The sequence below is a fragment of the Anomalospiza imberbis genome, chromosome 6 (genome assembly GCF_031753505.1).
Source record: "Anomalospiza imberbis isolate Cuckoo-Finch-1a 21T00152 chromosome 6, ASM3175350v1, whole genome shotgun sequence".
Classification (NCBI taxonomy): Eukaryota; Metazoa; Chordata; class Aves; order Passeriformes; family Viduidae; genus Anomalospiza; species Anomalospiza imberbis.
Genome location: NC_089686.1, coordinates 5,634,749 through 5,655,806, shown reverse-complemented (window position 1 = coordinate 5,655,806; position 21,058 = coordinate 5,634,749). Strand labels below are relative to the sequence as shown.

The following is a 21,058-nucleotide window of genomic DNA, read 5'->3' as shown; positions in this document are numbered from 1 at the left end:
ATAACCACAAAGCATGCAAATTCAGTCTTAGGTCCTGAAAATGAATAAGTGGCTCAGGAAAGCCCGGTCTAAAATCATTTTAAGACTAATTGTGGGCAAGCTTCTAGTCAGCATTAATTGCAAATTCAATTCTGTTCAGTGAGTGGCATCTCAGATCTTTCATCTTCATTAGTTAGACTTGGCATTTAAAAGAAATGATTAATTGTTCAATGTAGCTGCCTACAGTCAATGAAATAAAGAACAGACCCTGAAGATTCTCACAGAAATGTTCCAAATGTGCTGTGCCAAGGTAACCCTCAAAGTTCTACTGAACAAAGTAAAACTGATCTCCAGTTTAGGGAGGCTGCTCACCTGCTCTGCTCTGCCTGTGAGGGTCTGGAGGCTGCTGGCCCTGTGGTGCAGAAGTCATGGCAGACCCCTCCAGATACCGAAATACCGGTTAAGAGTTGTAAATGTAGGTAATTTAAAACATTGGCTTTGAATTTTTTGTAATCATTCTTTTTGCCAGTTGTCCAAGACAGCAGAAACAGCATGCCTGAGAGCTTTTAATTAACTCACTTAGTAGCTTATCTTTCTTCTTCCTGTTCAGAGCTCTAAATTTGGTGAAAAATAAAGCTAAATTGGCTTTCTATGAGTATATGATTAAGCCTTTTTGGCTTTCACTAATTTGAGCTGACAAGCCAAAGAAGCATTACTTTTAAATTGCTTCTTTAGATAACTAGTTTCAGTTCCAATATGAAAGTGTTTGATCTGTTTTTCTGAGCTTAATTGTAAGACATCATGAGTACAAATCACAAAATAAATTTAATTCATGCATTTTTCAAAACTATGCCCCAAATATAGTCTCTCTGCACCAAAGCATTTGATGATATGTTCAAGTCAGCAAGATATGCATTCAGTAAATTCTAGATATTTAAATTAGGAAGAAAAATAAGTGTCTTTAGAACTTTATGAGTTGAATGTTCTTTTTAGTCTGTCATTTGGGGGCACTGAGGACATGCTGCTTTAGATGGAAAGATATGTTTTAAAGATGGGCAGATCAGTTCATGTTTAATTAGGCACTTATAATGGAGGGTTATAAAATGTTCCACATTTTTTGTTGTTATTGGTTTCAAGAACGTATAAAAATGCATTTATGAACTAGAAGCTAATCCTGAAAATAAGTGATATGAAGAAGGAAAAAGTAATAAATTGCTATCCATGTAATGTTCAGGGGGTTGTGAGTGCTGCCCTTTTCCTGTTGTAATTACATTAAAACTTCTTCTGCTTAATGTGAACAGTGGTGAATTCTAAATAGTCTGCGTTATCTGCATGAACTGCAGGATGTAAAGCACTTGGAGAAAATATTAAAAATAGTCATGATTACTCAAGACTACTATACTATATACGGCCACAAATATTATCTGTGAAAAATAGATTTTGGGAAAAGAATGTAAAGTTTTAGGATTATATTCACAAGCTTGAAATGTACCTGTTACAACAAATTATTTTACTTATTTATATTTATTATTTATTTTGTAATGCATTTTAAGGTTTTTTAGCAAACATTTTTGATTGATTATTGCTGCAACATCTATTTAATTAAATAGAACTGAATATTTTTCATATTTCATACCTGAAAAATTTTGTACAGTATACAGAAATATTAAGTAAATAAAAAAACTTAGATTCCTGAGACAACCTGAGTAGAAAAGCACATAGATTAATGTCATTTTCTATGTGAAGTTTGGGAAATATCAATTCACAGTGTTGACCTACAACTTCTCTCCCCTAAATTTTAACAGACAGTTTAACAGGAACTCTTGCCTGGAGTGTAGTTTGATTTGAAAATTAGAATCTGACTGTGTTTTGCCTTGTGAATTTGTTTTCCTTTTGTAAGAGCAGAAGATTCTAGTATTGGATATAGACATAAGTTTTTCCACTCTCCCATTGCCTGGCACAGCCAGTGGGCAGCCAGGACTCTCAAATGCAGCCTTTCAGTCATGCTGCAGTTAAATGATAAACAGCAATTTGAGATAAAATGTGTTCCTTAAAGGGAAGTCCCATGTGCTTTGTAAGTGGTGAGAGCTGTTCCTTAATGTAGGGGCAGGTTAAGAATTGGATTTCTGGCTTTAATTGCTTTTATGCACCATAGTTTTTCCCATAAAGGAATTTCTTGCTAATCCTTAGGTGTACTAATAACTTAATTTATAAAAATTCACCTCTCCATTATTCACATAAGCTTTCCCTGCATTAATTGATGTTACCTACTCCAGTAATTCATAGCTATGTGCTCACATGATGTCAGTGAAGTTACATTTAGTGTAACATTAATTTACAGGGCAGCCCCACAAGAAGCTGAGCATTCTGGCTCTTTGCCACTTAAATATTTAAATGTTTGCTTAACCTTAAGTATGAATAGTCCTGTTGTTTCAGTGTGACTGATGTGTGTGTTTAAGGCTTCCCTGAGTGAGACAGAGAGATTACTCAGCATCTCCTTGGAGGCAGTTAGTCCAGTGGTGCACCAGGCTGCTCTAAATATGGGAGGTTTGGCCAAACTCTCTTCAACTGTAACTTTGATCCAGCTCCACTGAAACTGATGGAGTTGTGCCAACATGCACCAGCTCAGCCTGCACTGAGTTTCATGATAATTGCACAGGCAAAAACCCATTTGTCATCTGCCAGGCTGCCTTTGAATATGGTATGGTCTACATTCCCTTCAGAACAGGGAGGTTTGGCTGGTTTTTACATCATGACTATTCTTTGTTACATACAGCATAGTCTTCCTTGAATATATCTGGAAAATAAAAATATAAGGCCAAATGGTGCCATATTAAATATAATCTGACTTTTCTTCCTATGACAGCAGCGAATTGACTGAGCTGATGCCACGAATTTATAGGTTTGTTTTCCTTATAAACAATGGTTTCCTGTGAAAAAAAATTAAATTACATGTATTTTTATAGGAAAATATATGAGGATTCCATAACCCAGTGTAGAATGACTTTGGAGGAACACCGCAAAAAATATATAGAAACTGCTCTTGCCCAGAAGTATTACCAAAAAAAGGAAGAAGTTGAAGAAATTCAAAAGAGAGTTTTGAAACGCCTTGAAAAATACAAATGGAAAGAAGACGCTTGCTTGGATATTCTGGGTACTGCTATTGTCAATGCTTTTGCAAGAAAACCTTTTGGCAGTGCACTGCACATCAAAGGTGCCATACAGAAAACCTCCAATTTTCTGATGTTCCCTTTAAGCTAATAAAATATATTCTCTTTGTCACAACCTTTTTAGAAAAAAAAATCTGTAGCAAATAAGAATTTAGATTATACATACTGATATTGATTCCTCTGACCCCTAAATGTAATGGCGAGAGCTTTGTCATTGAACTTCTTGGGGTAAAATGTTCTAAGATTTCTTTAGATCGAGCCTCTCAAAATTATAAATTTAATTTTCATCACTTTTAGTGCTGTTTTTAATGCCATTATTGTTATCCTGCAATTTTTGTTATCTATACTAAGCCAAGATAAATGCTCCTGATCTATTCATTTATCTTGTATTTTTAAAGAAAAAATATTTGTTAGTTAATGATCTGAAAATAAATTTTATTTTTGCAGAGGCTGTTCCTCTTACATCCATAAATGATTGGGCTGTACACATGTATCCTTAATTTCTAGTGTTTGTTCAGCTGTCAGAAAAGGAGTTTTATATTTACCTATCACAACTTTCTATTAGAAAATATGGTAATTACTTATATATTTATATATATTTATGTTTAGAGTGGCAGCATAGGCATTTCTCTGTGAGAAAACTGGAGGTCAAATTCAACTATTCAGTTTGAATTTATGGAAGTATTTTGGGGAAAGAATACAAAATTTCATTTAATAACATATCCATCAAACTGCTTCATTTGGGAGAAGCTTAATAGAAGTTAGAGTTGAAGATTTGCCAAGGAAATGCAGATTTATCAGAGCTTCCTGCACCTCTAGAATTTGTGTTATGGCATAGAGAGGTCAGGGATCTGATTGCATCCCTTGCTTGAAAAAATACATTGTTGTAAAATATATTCCATGACATGGAAGTGCCTCTATGAGGAAAAAAACACAGGAAACCTTGCAGCTTGCTGAAGCTGCTGCACAGGAAACCATCAAACTGGAAAAAGAAGCAGAAGAATTACAAACAAAAATCAACTGCTTAAAAAAGGTAACTGCATATTATTTTATATAAATATGTGTTATATATGTGGTCATACATAGCACTTTTGCATTTTCTGAAACATCAAAAAAAGTGGCATATTTTCAAGCTCACAGACCAACAGGATGATCCCAGGCTTATAATTACATTTCTATAGCATCACAATATGTTTTCTTAGAGAAGAGGGGTCCGAGAATGTGAAGGTTCTTAGAGCTTCCTTTCTGCAGATTCTGCTAAGGCACCGTGTCACGATGACTTTGGTGTCAGCTCAGGAGAATACACTTGAAAATAGATCAGGGCCACTCCTCAGTGAGCCCCAGGGCTTGAGTGTGCAGCTTTCACAGGTCCTACTCGGTTTTTAAGGGTTTGTATTTAACTAAGTATGCTTTACAATAAGAATAATGGAAATTCCTTCTTGCCTTATTTTTTTTTCACCAAAATACATGTATGAGTATGTAACACCCAGCAATAAAACTGGCTGACTGACTAGGAGAAGTGCTGATTCCAAAGGGAGAATCTTCAAAATAATCAAAGGGATTTTGTCAGTACAGAATTTGGACCTACTCTTCCGTAAAAGGTCTCTTCTCAGCCTGAGTAGCCCGATCTTGTAAAGGTTTAGTAAGTTTTCATGACGTTGCATCTGGGTGCTTTTACCCATCTGCCTGGAGCAGATGATCAAGGACTGTGTTTACTGCCTCATGCTGATAGCAGCACGTTTTGCACAGGTGTTTTTTCTGTTTCTATTTTGTGATCCTGTTTGACACTCCTAGTTCCAGACTGAAGTTCCCAATGTGGTTTGTGCTGTGTAAACAGACAGGAAGAAGGGATGTGGTGAATTTGTTTACAGCTATGAAGAAGACCATGTAAAGAGCTGCAGGTTCTGACATTTAGACCAATGCTCCAAAACTTCTGTGTTTGTTCCTGTTGTTACAGTTGATCCAATGAAAAATATTGCCTTTTTTTAACCTTGTTCTCATTTCTTCAGAACCTCTTGGCTACAAAAACTACTACTGAGCACTGATTCATCAGGTTTAGAAAACTTTTGCAGCATGTAGCTAAAATACTTCATGTTTTGTCAATTTTTATGCCATTTGTTCTTTATCTTTTAAGAGTTTCAAAGAGACTAAAGAAGATCAAAATAATTCTGAAAAGATTGAAGGAAAAAATCAGAAAAGTCTTAAGAAGCCAGAAAAATTTAAAGAAAGGTACACTTCAAAATTATTTTTCCCCTTTCTTTTATCCAGAATACTACATTAGAATTTACACAAAGACTGCTACAAAACACAGATTGTTGTTAAATAAGGACTGGCAAGCTTCTCTAATTCTGGTCACGTGATTTAATTATGTAATTTAAAAAGTTTTATATTTCTGGGGGTTAAGATAGTGGCAACTTTTGATTCTTGGAAGCTCAACGTATCCAGACACATGCTATAAAAATATTTTGTAGAAGCATTTTCTCCTCAGCTGCTGCTGAGAGATCCGTGTGAGTCATTTTGAACGCAACTACTGTGACTGTGCAGTCAGAGATAAAATAACATTAACTCTACTAAATATATATATTTGGAAAAGGAGTCAGAGTTCCACATGTCACTTGTCTTCACCTCTGAACTACTTAAGAAATTTAACTCTTAATTTAGTTCTTAAAAAAAAGCATGAGTGAAAGTTTCATAGACAGGATTAATGGCTTAGTAAATTAGTCAGTGATCATTTACAGCTGGGACTCACTTTAATTTGAGCTCAATTACAATGACTGAAAATCACCATGAGGACTATCTTGCACTAATCTGGAGTCCTTGTGAATGTTGAAACATCTCATGTTGAGCTGACACTTTTAGACCAAAATCCATTTTAAAGCAAAAATATATCTGAAAGCCTTTGTCTAAGTGATTTTATATTATGGTGTGCTTGAAAAATAATACTTTTAGAGCTTTATATAGGCATTTAGAGGAACATATCTATAAAAAAAGTCATTTCAGTAATTCCTAAGATTCTTTTCACTGGGACCTTTTAGGTCTTTAATATCTTCTTACAGATCTATGAATCACTCAGATGATAATTTCTTTGTGGTGTAGCCTTTGCACCCATTTTACCTTTTCATGTAAGATTTTTGTAATTGGCAAGAACAGAAATATGGGAAAGCAAGAAATCCCCCTAGTTTCAAGGCAAGGTAAAAAAAAGATGGAAAGCACTCCCTTTGAATTTTCAAAGAAACCCATGTGTGTTCAGTCTGCAGAACACAAAATACCAGTTAAAGACCTGCTGTAAGAGGCAGAGATCCATGCTCTGGGTATGGAGGTGTAAGAATCTCTCAGTGAGGCTCCTTGTGGTAAGGAATCCATAGGGTGCACTGCCAGACCTGCATTTTTTTTATTTTTACATTTATTTTCCTGTAATGGAGTCTACTTGTACCTTCACCTGAAGTCGTGTATGTTCCACAACATAAAGGTTTGTAGAAAATGGCATAAAATTGGTTTCTTAATATATTTTCTGACATTAGTGTATTAAAAAAAGTCTTCACTAGAAAATGTGGATGTGACTGCCTAAGTAACTATTGGTGTTAAAAATGGGTGTATTATGAAGCTGTAAAAAAACAAACAACATAAAAAATCCTCTAGGAAAAAAAGCCCCAACAAAAACAGTGTATTAAGAAAATGAGCCATAGGAAATAAAACATTTGCAGACTCAAAGCAATGTACAAAAATACAACAGCGGCATGTGGGTACCAAAGGCAGGAATTTCTTTTGAGCTGTCCTGCAGCCACTACAAAGTTACTACTGAGCAAAAAGATCTTTGTGAAGAAAGAAGATATCTTCATCTTCTGCCACAAAAGAAGAAGAAATAAAAAGGAATTGTACTGTGTCTCTCCGTGAAGTGGTCCAGACCAGCATGAAACCAGCAGCAGCAAGGGAAGGAACTAAAAAGAGCAATGAAAGCACTGGGCATAAAACTGTACAGATTAATACCCATGAAAAGCTTTAGAAGGCTTCAGGACAAGAAGCCAACGTGCAAGCCAATTAATAAGTGCTGATATATGTGTTCTGCCCTGGGCAGCAGGATGGCAATGAGGACTGTTCCTTTAAAAAGCCTGGAGCACTGTTGTTTGAATTACTTAGGTCTGGCCAGCTGCTGGTTAGGAGTGGAAAACACACATTCCTCTGCTCTTACCAGCTCTTGACACTGATTCACAGCACACCAGTTACACTGACAAGCACCACAGTTTAATTTCCAAAGCAAGAGTTCTCATCAATCACCAAACAGGACTCAACTCTTTCGAAGCTCTGGTCTTGATTTCTCAATTAGCTATTCCACTTATTACATAGAAAGGCTGATAGTTGAACTGTGCTATGGCATATATAGTGTTCACTCTCTCTGTTTTTATAAAATGGTTGGGAGAGATTTAATTCCAGGACCCTGTAATTCTTTATTTCTTTTCCTTTCCAATTTGCCATGTATTAATTCCATCTCTTACTTTCCAAGTGAGTGCTTTTTGCTACATATTCACATAAAGGAGATTCCATGGTGAATTATTGCAGTACTTGCAGCATCTTTGCATCAGAAGTGATTGACTTCTACTGATAAAAGAAAAAACTGGATAATATAAATCTTAGAAAAGTACTTAAGTTGTTTCTGGATTTCTAATGTAAACATATATGAAGAGCCAACTCAAAAGAATGCTCCTGATGAGAATACTGAACGTGGTTTCAGTAACTGTAAATACCACAGAAGCAGGTGTGAATCTTCATATGTATAATGACATACACTTGATTCCTGTATTGGAAATTAATATTAATCCTTGGGTTTCTTTATGCTACAAAGAAGAAAATACTACTATGGAAATGTCCATTTATTTTGGCTTAAGAATATCTGTTTTTCTCTTTGCACTTTTAAAAGCCCCTGCAGTATGGATCAAGATAAAGAGTTTTTATCTACTCAGATGTCTACTAAGAATGAAATAGAAAAAGAAGACAAATGATTATTTTTGTTGCTGCAATTTGGATTGTTTTGAGCTTCATGATGCAGTTTTATTTTTCTTCCAGTAGTATTAATTAATGTCAGAGAAGATGTGCATGGCTTATATTTCAATAGTGCTTTTGTGGAGGGAAGGGAGCAGGTGTACTGCATACATGTAGAGTTTAACTGCAGGCTCTTTTGGAAGGTTTTGTTACTTAAAGAATGAATATCTTAGGAACTTCTGAGTTTGGTTTGTAACTCTGCCTTTGAAACATTATTCTGTATAGATATGCATTGTCAGAGGATTTTTTATTTAATGGAGAGTAATGGAGTATAGTGTTGTCTGCTAGGCTTTACAGAAGCACAAGGAGACTGACCCCAGGAGCTTTCAAAAACAGAGTTTGACATCCTAAGTTCTGAAAAAAATCCAAACCAACCAAACAAAAAAACCCCCAGCCACAAACTCCCCCTATTTATGGCAGTCTAACTGATGACCTCAGCCACAGCAGCCTTTTTAAACTGATATTTGAATGATGATGGTGGTAAAATGAGCCATTTGGAACAAAGTGAAGCAGTTTTAGCCAGAGTTCTGTGCTTAGCTCTGTTTTGATTTCTCCTTGCTTTTGACTCCCTGCGTCTGAATTTACAGATACAGCAGCCACATACATCCTGTTTTCTCTAGTATTATTCCTGACACAGGTTTATCTAGAACTGATGTAACTGAAAGATTTACTTCGGTTTTTAGTTTTTTAGGTGGTAGATGTTTTGTACAGTTTGTTCAGTCTCAGTCCAGCACAGCACAAGGTATAAATGTAACTGCAAGAGAAAATAGTCAGAGATAAAATAGTGTCCTTTTCATCAGAGACACTTGGCTGAGGTGTTTTCAGGGTTTTATGAGAGCACAGTTCACACAGTTCACATGGATGTAGATGAGTTTAATGTGTCAGGTCCTTACATTTAGCCAGTGCTTCTCAGTGGTATTTTTTAATTAGTGTTGCTAGTTTAAAGCCACACTATCTTATAAAGTGTATCCTATATTTTATCTTATTTCTGTTTATGGAGAATTTCAAGAAGAACAAAAAGACTGACTCAGTTCTTCATTTGTTTTGAACAGCATTGTTCAGTCAACTACAAACCAGATGTTGTAGCTAGAAGCACAGAAGCACTAAGCAGGAATGCCAGAGAGAAAATAAAATAGAACTCATTATTCTAAAAAATAGTAAATGTTCCTGTGCCAAACAGCCACTTTACTCTTCATTGTTCTGCTAACCTTTGTCTTTCTGCACTGTAAAGGGCTATTTACCCTACACAGATAATTACCCCACAAGTGAAAACACTTGCTGCAGTTTTCTCTTTTGTGTATGTGTAGTGTGAGTATTGCAGACAATCTCAGAGAGAGAAAAAGTGGTTTTAAATGTGAAATTGTGATTTCAGAACTACAATAATGAGGTACTTTGATTAAAGTGTAAAACTCTACAATACTAATACTTTTCTTTGGTACTGACAAAATTTAAACCAACTATGTTCTTATGATTGGCTTATTATTTCTTTATGGCTTATTTTCAGAGATATTCTCTCTCTGATATTATTTAAAGAAAACCTCATTTTTATCAGCTACTGGTGCTGAAAGTAGTAGAACTTCCTTGACAACATCCAGTGCCCTTGAGAATTCCACTTATTTGAAGCAGTTATATTTTATAATTTATTTTCTTTTGCAATGATTAATTTTTCTTTTTAATTTAAATTTGTTTAGGGTGTTTGAAGAGCGTGAACACCCATCTTTGCCAAAGGAGAAACATCAGCTCTATAAAACATTGCATGTCCCATGCGTTCCTTGGAAATTTGTCCAGTCTGTACAGAGTTTTAGATTCTCAAAGCAAAGACCAGAAACAGGTGCAGTGTGTTTAATGACTTCAGTGAGCATTCTGGGTTGTTTTTGTGCAAAAGAATGGCTAAGTGATGATAACAAACCTAGTGAACTGCTGAACTACTTATAGTTGAAGCCAGGCTGTCAATGGAAGTTGGGTGCTTACCTTTTTTATGTTCTGGAAATCTTGTGTGTCTGATTTCTCCATTATCTGTGCAATGAGTAAAGTAACATGACAGATACACCCAATGTGTGCTGTCAGAAACATCTGAAAATAATTTAATCTCAAATTTAAAATACCTTTAATACTGTTTGCATTAGTACAGTAAATATCAAACAACTGTTATTTGTTTGATACTGTCGTACTTTGTGATGAGTTTCTTTTTGCTCTCTATTAAAAGGAAAATGTATAAGGTTTGTTCCCAAGTTCTGTTTAACAAAGCCATGCTTTGGATACTTAATCTTATTGACAATATTTTATAATATTTGTAAATTTAGGGAGAGGAGAAAAAGAGAAACCCGTGGAACTTTCAGTGGCCACCAGCAGTTCCTCCAGTCTTGCAGAAAATTTATCACAGGTGTGTTGCTCTCCCACTGGTAAAAATATGAAGTTATATAATCTGCTTTATGTGGTTGTTTAAATTTAAAACACTTCAAATATACCTCGTGGTATTATATCTTACATAAAACCTGTTAGCACTGTAAATTGCTAATCATGGTAATCTGCAAATGCTTGGTAATCACAGCAAAAATCTTTCTTTGGTGCCTTTTCATTCTGAAAATATCTATGTTCTTACAAAGTGCATTCTAAAGCCAAAACCGAGGGGGACCATCTTACCAACTCCCTTTTTATAACAGAGATTTAAAATCACCTCTGTAGATTCTGTATGTAGCAAATATTTGGAATTCTAAAGGAGGATCAGAATCTTCTGTTACTGATGAATCATGAGCCACCCACTCCATAATGAAGGGTTTAATAAAGGACTGAGTGTACAGGACAGCCCACAGTTAACAGCTCCATTGTGAGGTTTGACCAGAAACAGAAATCCAGGCTGAGAGGAATAAAATCATGAAGAACACTCCTTGGTGGACTGCTGGAGCCTACAACTCCATTTTCTATCTCTCTCCCATAAGAATATAGTTACTATGACATTTTTGAAATGGTGAATTGCAGCTTTATTCAGATACAATATATTTTATTCAAATACAATAAACTAATCCAGAAGAAAGCTGAAGGTACAACTTGCAAAGTTGTGAAAACCACCAATAGTCTCATGGAGTGCAAGACCATTCAGAGAAGCAATAGGTTGTTAAAGTATTAAATGGAGAAATCAGAGGAGGTAAGGCCATAAAGGGTAGAAGAGCTTGTAACTGTGTTTGCTGTGCAGGAACTTGGGCAAGTTTCTATATCTAAACAATCTTTCTAAGGGACAACTCACTGGTTCTATTTAAAATCAAGATTTAATGGACAACAAAAAATCAGATAAAAAAAGTTAGCATCACCAGTTGGGATTTTCTTAAGAATTACAAGGGAACTGAAGATTGAGGTGAGTGAATCACTAAATGGCTTACAGTGAAGCCTGTGTGGAAGACAAAGCCTTCATCACAAGACAAGATGGAGGACTGTGACAGGACTGGGTGGGACAAGACCAGAAGAAATTTCAAGCAACTCTGATTTGTGACTGCCTTAGGGAGTTGGACATGATGAGAATGATGGAAGGGCTGTTGCCAGGGTAATCTAGAGATGAGGCTGGGAGTCTGGGACCTAGAATTGCACTTAGACAATTATAGGAAGCAGTAAGTCAAGGTTAAGAGAACTTTAAGAAAGGGTGATGGCAACAAGGAAAAGAAGATGGAGTCTGAGGAAAAATACAAAGGTTGGAAGAAAGAAGGTTGCTATGCTTCAGTAAAGGTGTACTGTACACTACAGGAGTTGAATAGCAGGCAGATTCTGCAGAACCAGCTCTTTTGTCCCCTACCCTGAATAGAATTCAATTTGATACATTTCTTAATTAAAAATAAACAAGAACTAGACACTCCCTGTAAAATAATGTGCTATTTGATGCTGAGGAAGAGATTCCTCACCCTGCCCTTAAAGCACAAATATATACAACATAGAAGAGTGATGGCTTCTGCTCTGATGAAAGTCTCTGAGGTGGGAGTATTTCCATGTTTTCTGCAGTCTTTGAACCCCCACATAAGACCTGTCCTGACTGAGACTGATGTGGATGCTCAGAGGCAGAGCCAGGCCTGGCCCCAGCTCTTTCTGTGTTCCCAAGCACAAGCAACCAGGCTGGAGCAGCAGTAAACCTGCATGAAGTTTGTAAATGGCATTGCACTATTGGTGTTACAGGAAAGTTAATTAATCACATCTAGTTATCAGTGCTGTGACTAAGACTACATTACAAAATTAGCAAATACAGGGTATCATGCTTTCAAAATGCAGGTGAAACAAAGAAAAAGATTTTACATTGTCTGATCCTTAATTTCCAGTTAAAAGAAGGGATTTCCACAGTCTAAGGAGAAATCAGAGTGATATTGTTGAAGTGACAATTTCACTTGCTGCCTCATTTGAGTTTTTTCTGTCTTTTAGATGGCTATTGACACTGCAGGAACTAATCACCCACAAATTGCCCAAGTTCCATCAATAGTAAGCATAAAAAACCAAGTGAAATTCAGGTAACTTTTCTTTAATAAAATAGCTTTCATTCTTGGGGCTGGGGTTTATGGAAATAATTCACAATTAGACAAACCTTAAACTTTGTCTTTTAGACTGTCAGATCTTCCAAAGCAGTTGACTTCCAATCAACAGTATGAGAGTGAAAATGCAGTAATGGGTAAAGTACTACTCTAATTTTTTTGACAAGGTTGGATCATATAGTTATAAACTAGGAAATTCTGGGGACCAGATTTTAATTCTGGCATTGAGAGGGCCACCATTTGCATTTCTTTTTCCACATTGATTGTTTAGCTCAAAATTTGAGTATAGCAGACAGGCAGAGTCCCAATTCAAACAGAGAATTCACTGCTCAGTAGTGTGGGATTTAGTCTGCACTGACCATTGTGAATGAATGGATCTGTCCAACATCTCTTTTAAATTCACACCTGAGTCTCAAATTACTTAGGTAAAATGAAATCCAGTCTTAATGTCTAGGCAGAAGGCATGAGAAAATGCAAAGAAAAGAAATAAAATAATCCCAGTAATTTAGATATCTTGAAGAATCAGATCAAGATTATTAAAGATGAAAATTAACTGGAGAAAAACATGCAGAATGCTTACAGAAAAAAGCTAGGATAGTTACAAATACACCTGTAGTTTTTGAAATCACAAGGAACTGAGCTTCAGTTTAAATATTTCTTTTTCTAATTGAAATATTAATTTAGATGCATGTAAAAATTATAACCTAGTTTTTTTTACAAAGAGATTACTGAAACATAGGACCTTAACCCACAGTGCCTGAGAAATAGCACAGTCTGAAGCTTACAGTAGGAACTCTGACAGCAGAAAGTCTGATAATATTTCTTCTCATTTCTCATCCTGACTCTTGCCCGGTTCTTTAAACTACACTTCATCACTGTCACATGGATGTGCTTTTTATATTGTTCCCACCTGGTTTCTATTGACTATTAGCACTCTCAGAGGGTAATAACTGGAGTAGACAAACAGAGCACTCTCAGGGAACAATGGGCAGGTTTGAAGAACACACCAAACCACAAGCAGCAGCATGAGTAATGCTTTGACAGCAACGAGTGGCAGAACAAGAGGTAATTGTTATGGACAGAGCCACAAAGTGGGTTCTTAAGAAAACCACAGTCAGAACACTTCCTTACCATTACCAATGCCAAGCTAGTGAACTTTTCTCAAGGATTCTCTCCCACAATGTCATTTTTATGTGTCTGTTTAAAATGCTGTTATAATACAGGCAGTGCTGTCTTTTTTGTGCAGCAAGCCAGGAGGCCAAACATGTTGATGAAGAAGCCGATGAGCACATGGACTGTTCATATGTACCTCAAGTAAGAACAGCATTTCTTATGTCATAAGTAAAAAGTTTATTTAGAATAGTCAAAGTATTTTGACATACTTGATTCAGTTGGCAAGAGGCAAGTCTCAGAAATTGGTAAAGTGTCGATGGGTGCATAACATTTTCATTAATGTGAGCTGATGAAATTTTTTGAAAAAAGTCTGCATTTAAAACTCACTTCTTGCACAGAACTATAAATAAACAGGCTCAGTGCTGGCTCCACTGAGAACATATTTATAGTTAAAAGGACTAATGATATTTTGGGAAATGTTGTATGTTACAAACATCATTGTTTATTTCTTTTTAATAGGATGTGCACACGGGTTTTAAGCCAAATGAAGATAATCCTGACATAGAAGAAGAAAGTGCAGAACTTTTCTTAAGAGCACCTAAAACACCTGACTTAAGGGGGAAAAACCCACACTTCTCAAAAACACCTCTGTTTGACTCGTATGATTTCAACTTTTATTTTGATTCTGAGCAAAAAGTTGTACTCACGCTTATTGTATAAGCATTTCTGCTCTTTTTGAAAGATACTAGTGAAATCATTTTCTAGAAAACTCTTCTGAAAATATTCAGAATTTTTTCCTCAGTTATGCTTGATATTTATTGTTTTCTTCTTATAGTATCATTTCCAGTTGAAGCTGTTTTGAAAGACCAGTACTTTGCTTAGAAATATGTGAGACACATTGTCTTTTCCTGCAGTAATATTTGTCACTCTGATTTCGATCTTTAACAGGATTTTTGGGTTTTTTTTTTTGTTAAGAGGGCATGGAGTTGGTAAGAACACCACTTCCCTTTACTTTAAAGAATTGTGTTATCTGTTCTGTGATAAAAAAAGAAATTATTGATGGAAGTTATGGGGATGTAAAAAAAGTGAAAAAAGAGGACCAGGAAAAAATAGAAGGAAAAAACCCATCTACATTATTTAAAAACTATTAATATAGTTTCTACCTTTCTGTATTTACAGCATTCAAAATTTAGGCTGTGAAGAAGGAACATCAAAATCTCCTGCTTTCTTTTCTCACATGAACTTCTCCCAGAAGTCACCTGGCTTTAATTTATTTGGTTCTTCTCTGTTTGGAGCACAAACTTCATCTGATGAGGTAAAAATGATTACTTGTGAATATTAATTTCCACAAAGCAAAATACGTGAACAAAACAGCATTGACACTGAATGAGATTTTTCAGACTGGTTATCTTTGCAGCAAATATTTTTTTTAATGTCTTGGTAACTTTTAAGCTTGATGTTCTTTGAAAATGTTTAATTCCTTTCCTGGCAATCCCTCTATGATGACTTCTACCCAAGAATGAATCTCTCTCATATGGGTCATGTGCAAATGTACAGTGACTCAATTCACCAAAAGGCTTCTGGTGCAGTGTTACAGTGCAAAATTCAAGTTCTCTAGCAGACTTCACAATTCACATGCTTCTCCTGTGTGGTTTTGTCTTGATGAAGTGAAGAACAGTGAGAAGGGAAGAAAGGACAGTCTGTTAGGGTTACTGAACAGCAAATATGGATTAGCTATTCTCAAATGGAGGATCCAGGCAGGCAACTAAATAGAACAGGGAGTGGAATCCAGGTCTTCCATTTTCTTTGCAGATTCCCTAACTCCAGTGCTCTAGACTAATTTTTCCTCTCCTGGGTTTTTAAGTAGATAACTGGGGATCCAGGATATATGTGTGCATAGGACAAGGCTTAGGTATCACTGGGGAATGTGGATCCAAAACCCATTAGGCAAATGAGGGATTTGAGCCCAGGTAGCTCCTGTTGCAGGGGGTTGCTCAGTCTTGTGGTTACTGGCTGGGAGGGAAGGGAAGCAGGGATGAGGGAAAGCACCATTTTATTCTGGGTTTGGCAAGATATCTGTGGCTGATATCTCATAGCATGAACTGTGTGTAGGAGAGAGCACACTGGTGTGTGGTTTGTGAATTGTTTAGGAATGAGGTGGGTTTTTAGTCACCCAGTGCTGTCAGAACACACATTATCTTGTGCCTGCTCAGCAGCAGAAACCAAGAATTTACTAGGCTATAGAAGATCTGGGATTCTTTAAAGTGAAATGGGAGTTTTGAAGGACTTCAGTATCTATTTTAAATCTAAGAACTCATTTTAAGAGTGACAAGTGGTTATCCAGCTACTCTTTCTGGCAATATGAGGCCTTATTCAGTAGAAAGTATTTGTGTTGTTGCTTGGGGATTTTATAAAATGTCACAGATTTGAGTAATTTTGAATATTTTTGGCTTAAAAAAAACAGCAGTAAGTCAGGTCAGCTTTTGGACTGTTATCAGTCTTTTATTTCCCTTAGAAGAATGGAGGAAGGGTGTTTGCAGCTGCATGCAAATATCATAAAACAAACCCATTTGATCAAAGAGCTTACCTTGCAACTTTAGGGACTGATAAATACCTTTAAATCTAGATTTTGTAAAGACTGCTGACATTCACTGAGACAGTGCTTTTCTCACTAAAAACAAATACATATCAGCATTAAAGTTTACTTTTTGCCTTTCTCATTTGTTAAATAAAAATTTGTTTACATTTCAGACAGAGGAAAATTATTCTTTGGGAAACCTGAACCCTCTGTCTCCACATGAAGATATTGGTAAGTCTGAAACTCAGATGTTCTTGTGTACATCAGCTCTCTTCTGCTTGTGTTCCTATGACTGACAGGTTCATGATCCAGCTTAACAGAGCTCCTTTGGCTGTCTGAAAGGATGTTCAGTTGTGATAATGTAGCTCAGTGGTTTATTGTGCTCATTTGTGTTTTAACTAAGTCTTTAGCTTAAATCTTGCCTTGTATGTTGGACTTCAAATGTCTGATGTATGATGGAAAAGAAGAGGTATGAGAAAGAAAGAAATAGGGATAGTGTTAGGTGTGTTTGAAGCAAAATGAGAGGATTGCAAGGGAGAAGACATAGCCCAGGTATTTCAATGATTGATCACATTTTTCTCTAAGTAAACACTTTTGCAGATTCTATTTACAAATATCTCTGTTGCAAAAGGTACCATGAAGAAGTGTCTTGTTGTTCTGAACCATTAAAGTGATCCACACTTTATTCCATGTCAATTCTGATAACAACCCCCTGGAAATACCATCTGTGGTGCAGCAATAAACACACAACTGTAGGGTGATTCTCAGTGGGATATTTGGCACAAGGCTTTGATAAAGAAGCATATGCTGAATGCAGTATTCCCTCAGATTTAATCTAATAACAAATATTATATGTATTCCACATAGGAAGCTTCTTTGGGAAACCAGAAAATGAGGATGCATTTGCCTTTCCCTTCTCGGAATCAACTTCTCATGCATTTGGAGATGGAAAAGATGATGTTAGTTTTTCATTTACATTTGGACAGGATCAGAGATCATCACAGTCTCCTTCTACGAAGGGTTTTCATTCTGCCACACAAAATACAAAGCCGTTTACATTCTTTTGAATACCTTTGACTTCCTTTTATATTATTTTCCTACTTAGCCTTGACAAATGTTTCCAGTTTCTTGAGTTAAAGTATAAAGCACTTCTTCTCCTTCCATTTCTTGTAAGAGTACTTTAATGCAATTGCTGCAATGTGTGTTCATCAACCACATGTTTTGAGATTTTCTTAATTATCTTTGAAATGTGTTTGTTCATGAACTGTTATTAAACACTTGCTAAATTGGCACTCACAAACAAATATCATTTTAGGGTAGAGTGTTAAGTCAATGTCTGTGAGAGCATTCAGCTTCTGATTTCAACTAAATTACTTGTGTTAGTAAGAATGACTGTTGTAGCAGTTAAAGCTGATTTTGAATTAAAGACAATGTTCTTGAGTATTCTGTGTATAACAGCTGATTCATAAAATATTTGAAATAAACATTTTCATTAATGTTATGTTAAAGTTTTGTAGGTATTTCTTAATATCTGAAGTGGAACAATGATGCAATTGTAATACCTTCCCTTCCCTTCCCTTCCCTTCCCTTCCCTTCCCTTCCCTTCCCTTCCCTTCCCTTCCCTTCCCTTCCCTTCCCTTCCCTTCCCTTCCCTTCCCTTCCCTTCCCTTCCCTTCCCTTCCCTTCCCTTCCCTTCCCTTCCCTTCCCTTCCCTTCCCTTCCCTTCCCTTCCCTTCCCTTCCCTTCCCTTCCCTTCCCTTCCCTTCCCTTCCCTTCCCTTCCCTTCCCTTCCCTTCCCTTCCCTTCCCTTCCCTTCCCTTCCCTTCCCTTCCCTTCCCTTCCCTTCCCTTCCCTTCCCTTCCCTTCCCTTCCCTTCCCTTCCCTTCCCTTCCCTTCCCTTCCCTTCCCTTCCCTTCCCTTCCCTTTTCCCTTCCCTTCCCTTCCCTTTTCCCTTCCCTTCCCTTCCCTTCCCTTCCCTTCCCTTCCCTTCCCTTCCCTTCCCTTCCCTTCCCTTCCCTTCCCTTCCCTTCCCTTCCCTTTTCCCTTCCCTTCCCTTTTCCCTTCCCTTCCCTTCCCTTCCCTTCCCTTCCCTTCCCTTCCCTTCCCTTCCCTTCCCTTCCCTTCCCTTCCCTTCCCTTCCCTTCCCTTCCCTTCCCTTCCCTTCCCTTCCCTTCCCTTCCCTTCCCTTCCCTTCCCTTCCCTTCCCTTCCCTTCCCTTCCCTTCCCTTCCCTTCCCTTCCCACAAAGTCCTATGGGGAGTAGAGTCCCTTTCTCTCTGCTGCCCAGCAAAACCCTTAATGACCAAGAACTTGATTATCTATGCCACTGCTTCTTTTCTGCCAGTTTCCTAAATGCCTCAGGACTAATTTTATGCCTATAGATTTGTGAAAATTTGAATTTTTTTTTTAACTGGAAGTGAATCAGGAAGTTTTAGTGAAATCCTCCTGAGGTCCAGTGACTAAGAGGTGAGACCCAGCTTTTCTAATCTCCTGCACACCTGTCAATCTGAAAAACCTAAGGTAGAGGCAGGTTTGAGTCTCTACCTTTTATTTGGAGCAGTGTTTATGGTACACTGCTGACAGACATTCTGAGGTCATTTAGAAAGCCAAAAGTTTAATTTTATTTGCTCAGTTATTCCATAACCAAAGACCTTTGCTGATGAATCCTGTTATCCATGCCTAAGCTGTTACAGCGTAGAAGTCAAGGCTGCAGGCTGAAGTGGGAGAAACCACAATCCTAGGTCTTGCTGGATGTTTACTGACACAAATTGGATAGGCTGATTAACAACAAAGCAGAGAAAGCTGCTTCAGAAGAGACAACCTCTCAGCATCTGGGATACTTTTCTGAGATCTAAGACCATGAACTGCTTATAAACACACACTGGGATTTTTTCATTGGTACCTGTCAAATTCCACCTAGAAATGGGCCCTGCTTATGCCTATAAAATCAATAGCAGTTGTGTTGATGGATTGCTGACTCTGGTACATCTCTCACTGCCCAATGTCATTTTGGTTTGCCCTTTACACACTCATCCATTACATATTGCACCCATTTCTAGCCTGAAAGCTGAGTGAAGAGAGATTCTCTTGTCAGTGTAGCAAATGCTGCTTGAGAGCAAAAACCAGGTACTGCAGGTATCCCACACGTGACTGCAGCTGAGCTGGAGCCCAGGAACCTCCAGAAGCAACAGCAGCTGGGAGCTGTAATCCCTTAAAGCTGTGCAGCTGTCAGCAAAGTGACAATATGGTGACACTGTGCACTTGTGCTGCGAGTCCTTGGAGGTGGGGCTGCCTTTTTGTTCCCTCCTTGGATTGCATAGAGTAAAACAGAGTTCAGGCTCACAGCCAAGCCCGAAGGTACTAACAGCAAAAACCCTTCTCAAATAAGCAGGGCAGGGATTGGACTTTGAATCTTCCAAGAGGATTCTAACCAGAAGGCAAATGTTTATTTAGAGCCCTGATATCTTTATTGTGCCACTTAGGTTTTTAATGAAGTTTTTGACAGAAAACCACTTCACTTGAAATATTGCTTGCAAAAGCTAATATACCACACTCCATTAGGTTAAATAAATATTAATAGTAAATGTTTTGTGTCACCAGCCTTGTAGGAAATATAATGATACCCGAATAAATAAAAATTTGAATTTGTTGAGTAAAAAACTTTAAAGAAGTTTACAAATGAAATTTACACTATCTGCTGCAGTGGTGAGGAAGACATGGATGCCTTGGTTTTCTTTCTCCCACAGAAATAGCAGCTATATGGAAATGTCATTTTTCTGATCAGAAATAACATAGAGAGCATTTCTACACATCTGCCTTGTCCTGCAAAGTGGTCTTCCAATAAAAAAATGTTTTCAATTTCTAAAGTAACATAACATCTGGAGCACCATCTACTATTTTACTGATAATTTTACTGATATGTAAATGTAAAGCATGCTTACAAACAGTTAGGGATATTTGGCTGACAAATAAGCAACCGCTGTATAAGTTTGACACTAAAAAATTAATTTACTATGAGGTAAAAACTATTGTAATGACTTCCAGGGGCTGTGGAATATAAGATTTATTTTCATATATTGCTGTTTTATGCCTTCAGACACCACTTTTAATAGGAAATAAGGCACTCAGCAAACTGTTCTCACTCAAAAATCAAGAGCAATTTATGAATTTTCTGTAACTTCAGTCCAAGAGTATCAATTCAAAGTGCATATGCCCAGCATAACACTCTGCAGGACAAATTTTCTTGTGCTGTTATGTTTAATACTTAAGGTGATAAAACCACAAGAGTGATTTATATTTTATATCAGAAAAACTGCATGGATAGGGCATCTGAGAGTGTTAAAATTGTCTCTTAACCACACTGAATTGTCAGTGGCAACATGTGAATACTTTGAGGAAAATAAAAAGGTTATGTCATGACATTGTAGGCTCATCTAATTGCTCATCAATTAACAACAGCAACCAGAATTCTGAGTTGGAAAAGCTGCAGTGGTACAAGTGGTACAAAGCTGGAGTTATGACCCACAGAGTAGATCAGAGAACATTGTATGTAAGTAGTGGCTTTATTTCTACCTACCTCTTAAATTACAGCACTGAACCCCATAGAAATCCTATACATCATTTCATCCCCAGTATGGGCTCTATGCAAAGGAAAAAAATTAGTTTTAATTTTTCATT

General features: G+C 37.0%; 1 protein-coding gene across 5 annotated transcripts in view; it reads left to right on the top strand.

The window, feature by feature from the left end:
• The window catches only part of C6H14orf39 (chromosome 6 C14orf39 homolog), a 29,098-nt gene extending 11,215 nt beyond the window's left edge, over positions 1-17,883 (top strand). For 4 of the 5 annotated variants that reach the window (XM_068192128.1, XM_068192127.1, XM_068192130.1 and 1 more), the window contains 13 exons: positions 2,946-3,193; positions 3,597-3,639; positions 4,062-4,182; positions 5,284-5,378; positions 9,878-10,017; positions 10,490-10,569; positions 12,585-12,670; positions 12,764-12,828; positions 13,938-14,005; positions 14,324-14,463; positions 14,984-15,119; positions 16,556-16,613; positions 17,250-17,883. In XM_068192128.1, coding sequence (XP_068048229.1) covers positions 2,946-3,193; positions 3,597-3,639; positions 4,062-4,182; positions 5,284-5,378; positions 9,878-10,017; positions 10,490-10,569; positions 12,585-12,670; positions 12,764-12,828; positions 13,938-14,005; positions 14,324-14,463; positions 14,984-15,119; positions 16,556-16,613; positions 17,250-17,449 — 1,480 coding nt within the window. In that variant the 3' untranslated portion in view covers positions 17,450-17,883. The remainder of the gene's footprint in view (positions 1-2,945; positions 3,194-3,596; positions 3,640-4,061; positions 4,183-5,283; positions 5,379-9,877; positions 10,018-10,489; positions 10,570-12,584; positions 12,671-12,763; positions 12,829-13,937; positions 14,006-14,323; positions 14,464-14,983; positions 15,120-16,555; positions 16,614-17,249) is intronic. The other variant, XM_068192129.1, reaches the window with a different exon arrangement.
• The last annotated feature ends 3,175 nt before the right edge of the window (positions 17,884-21,058 follow it).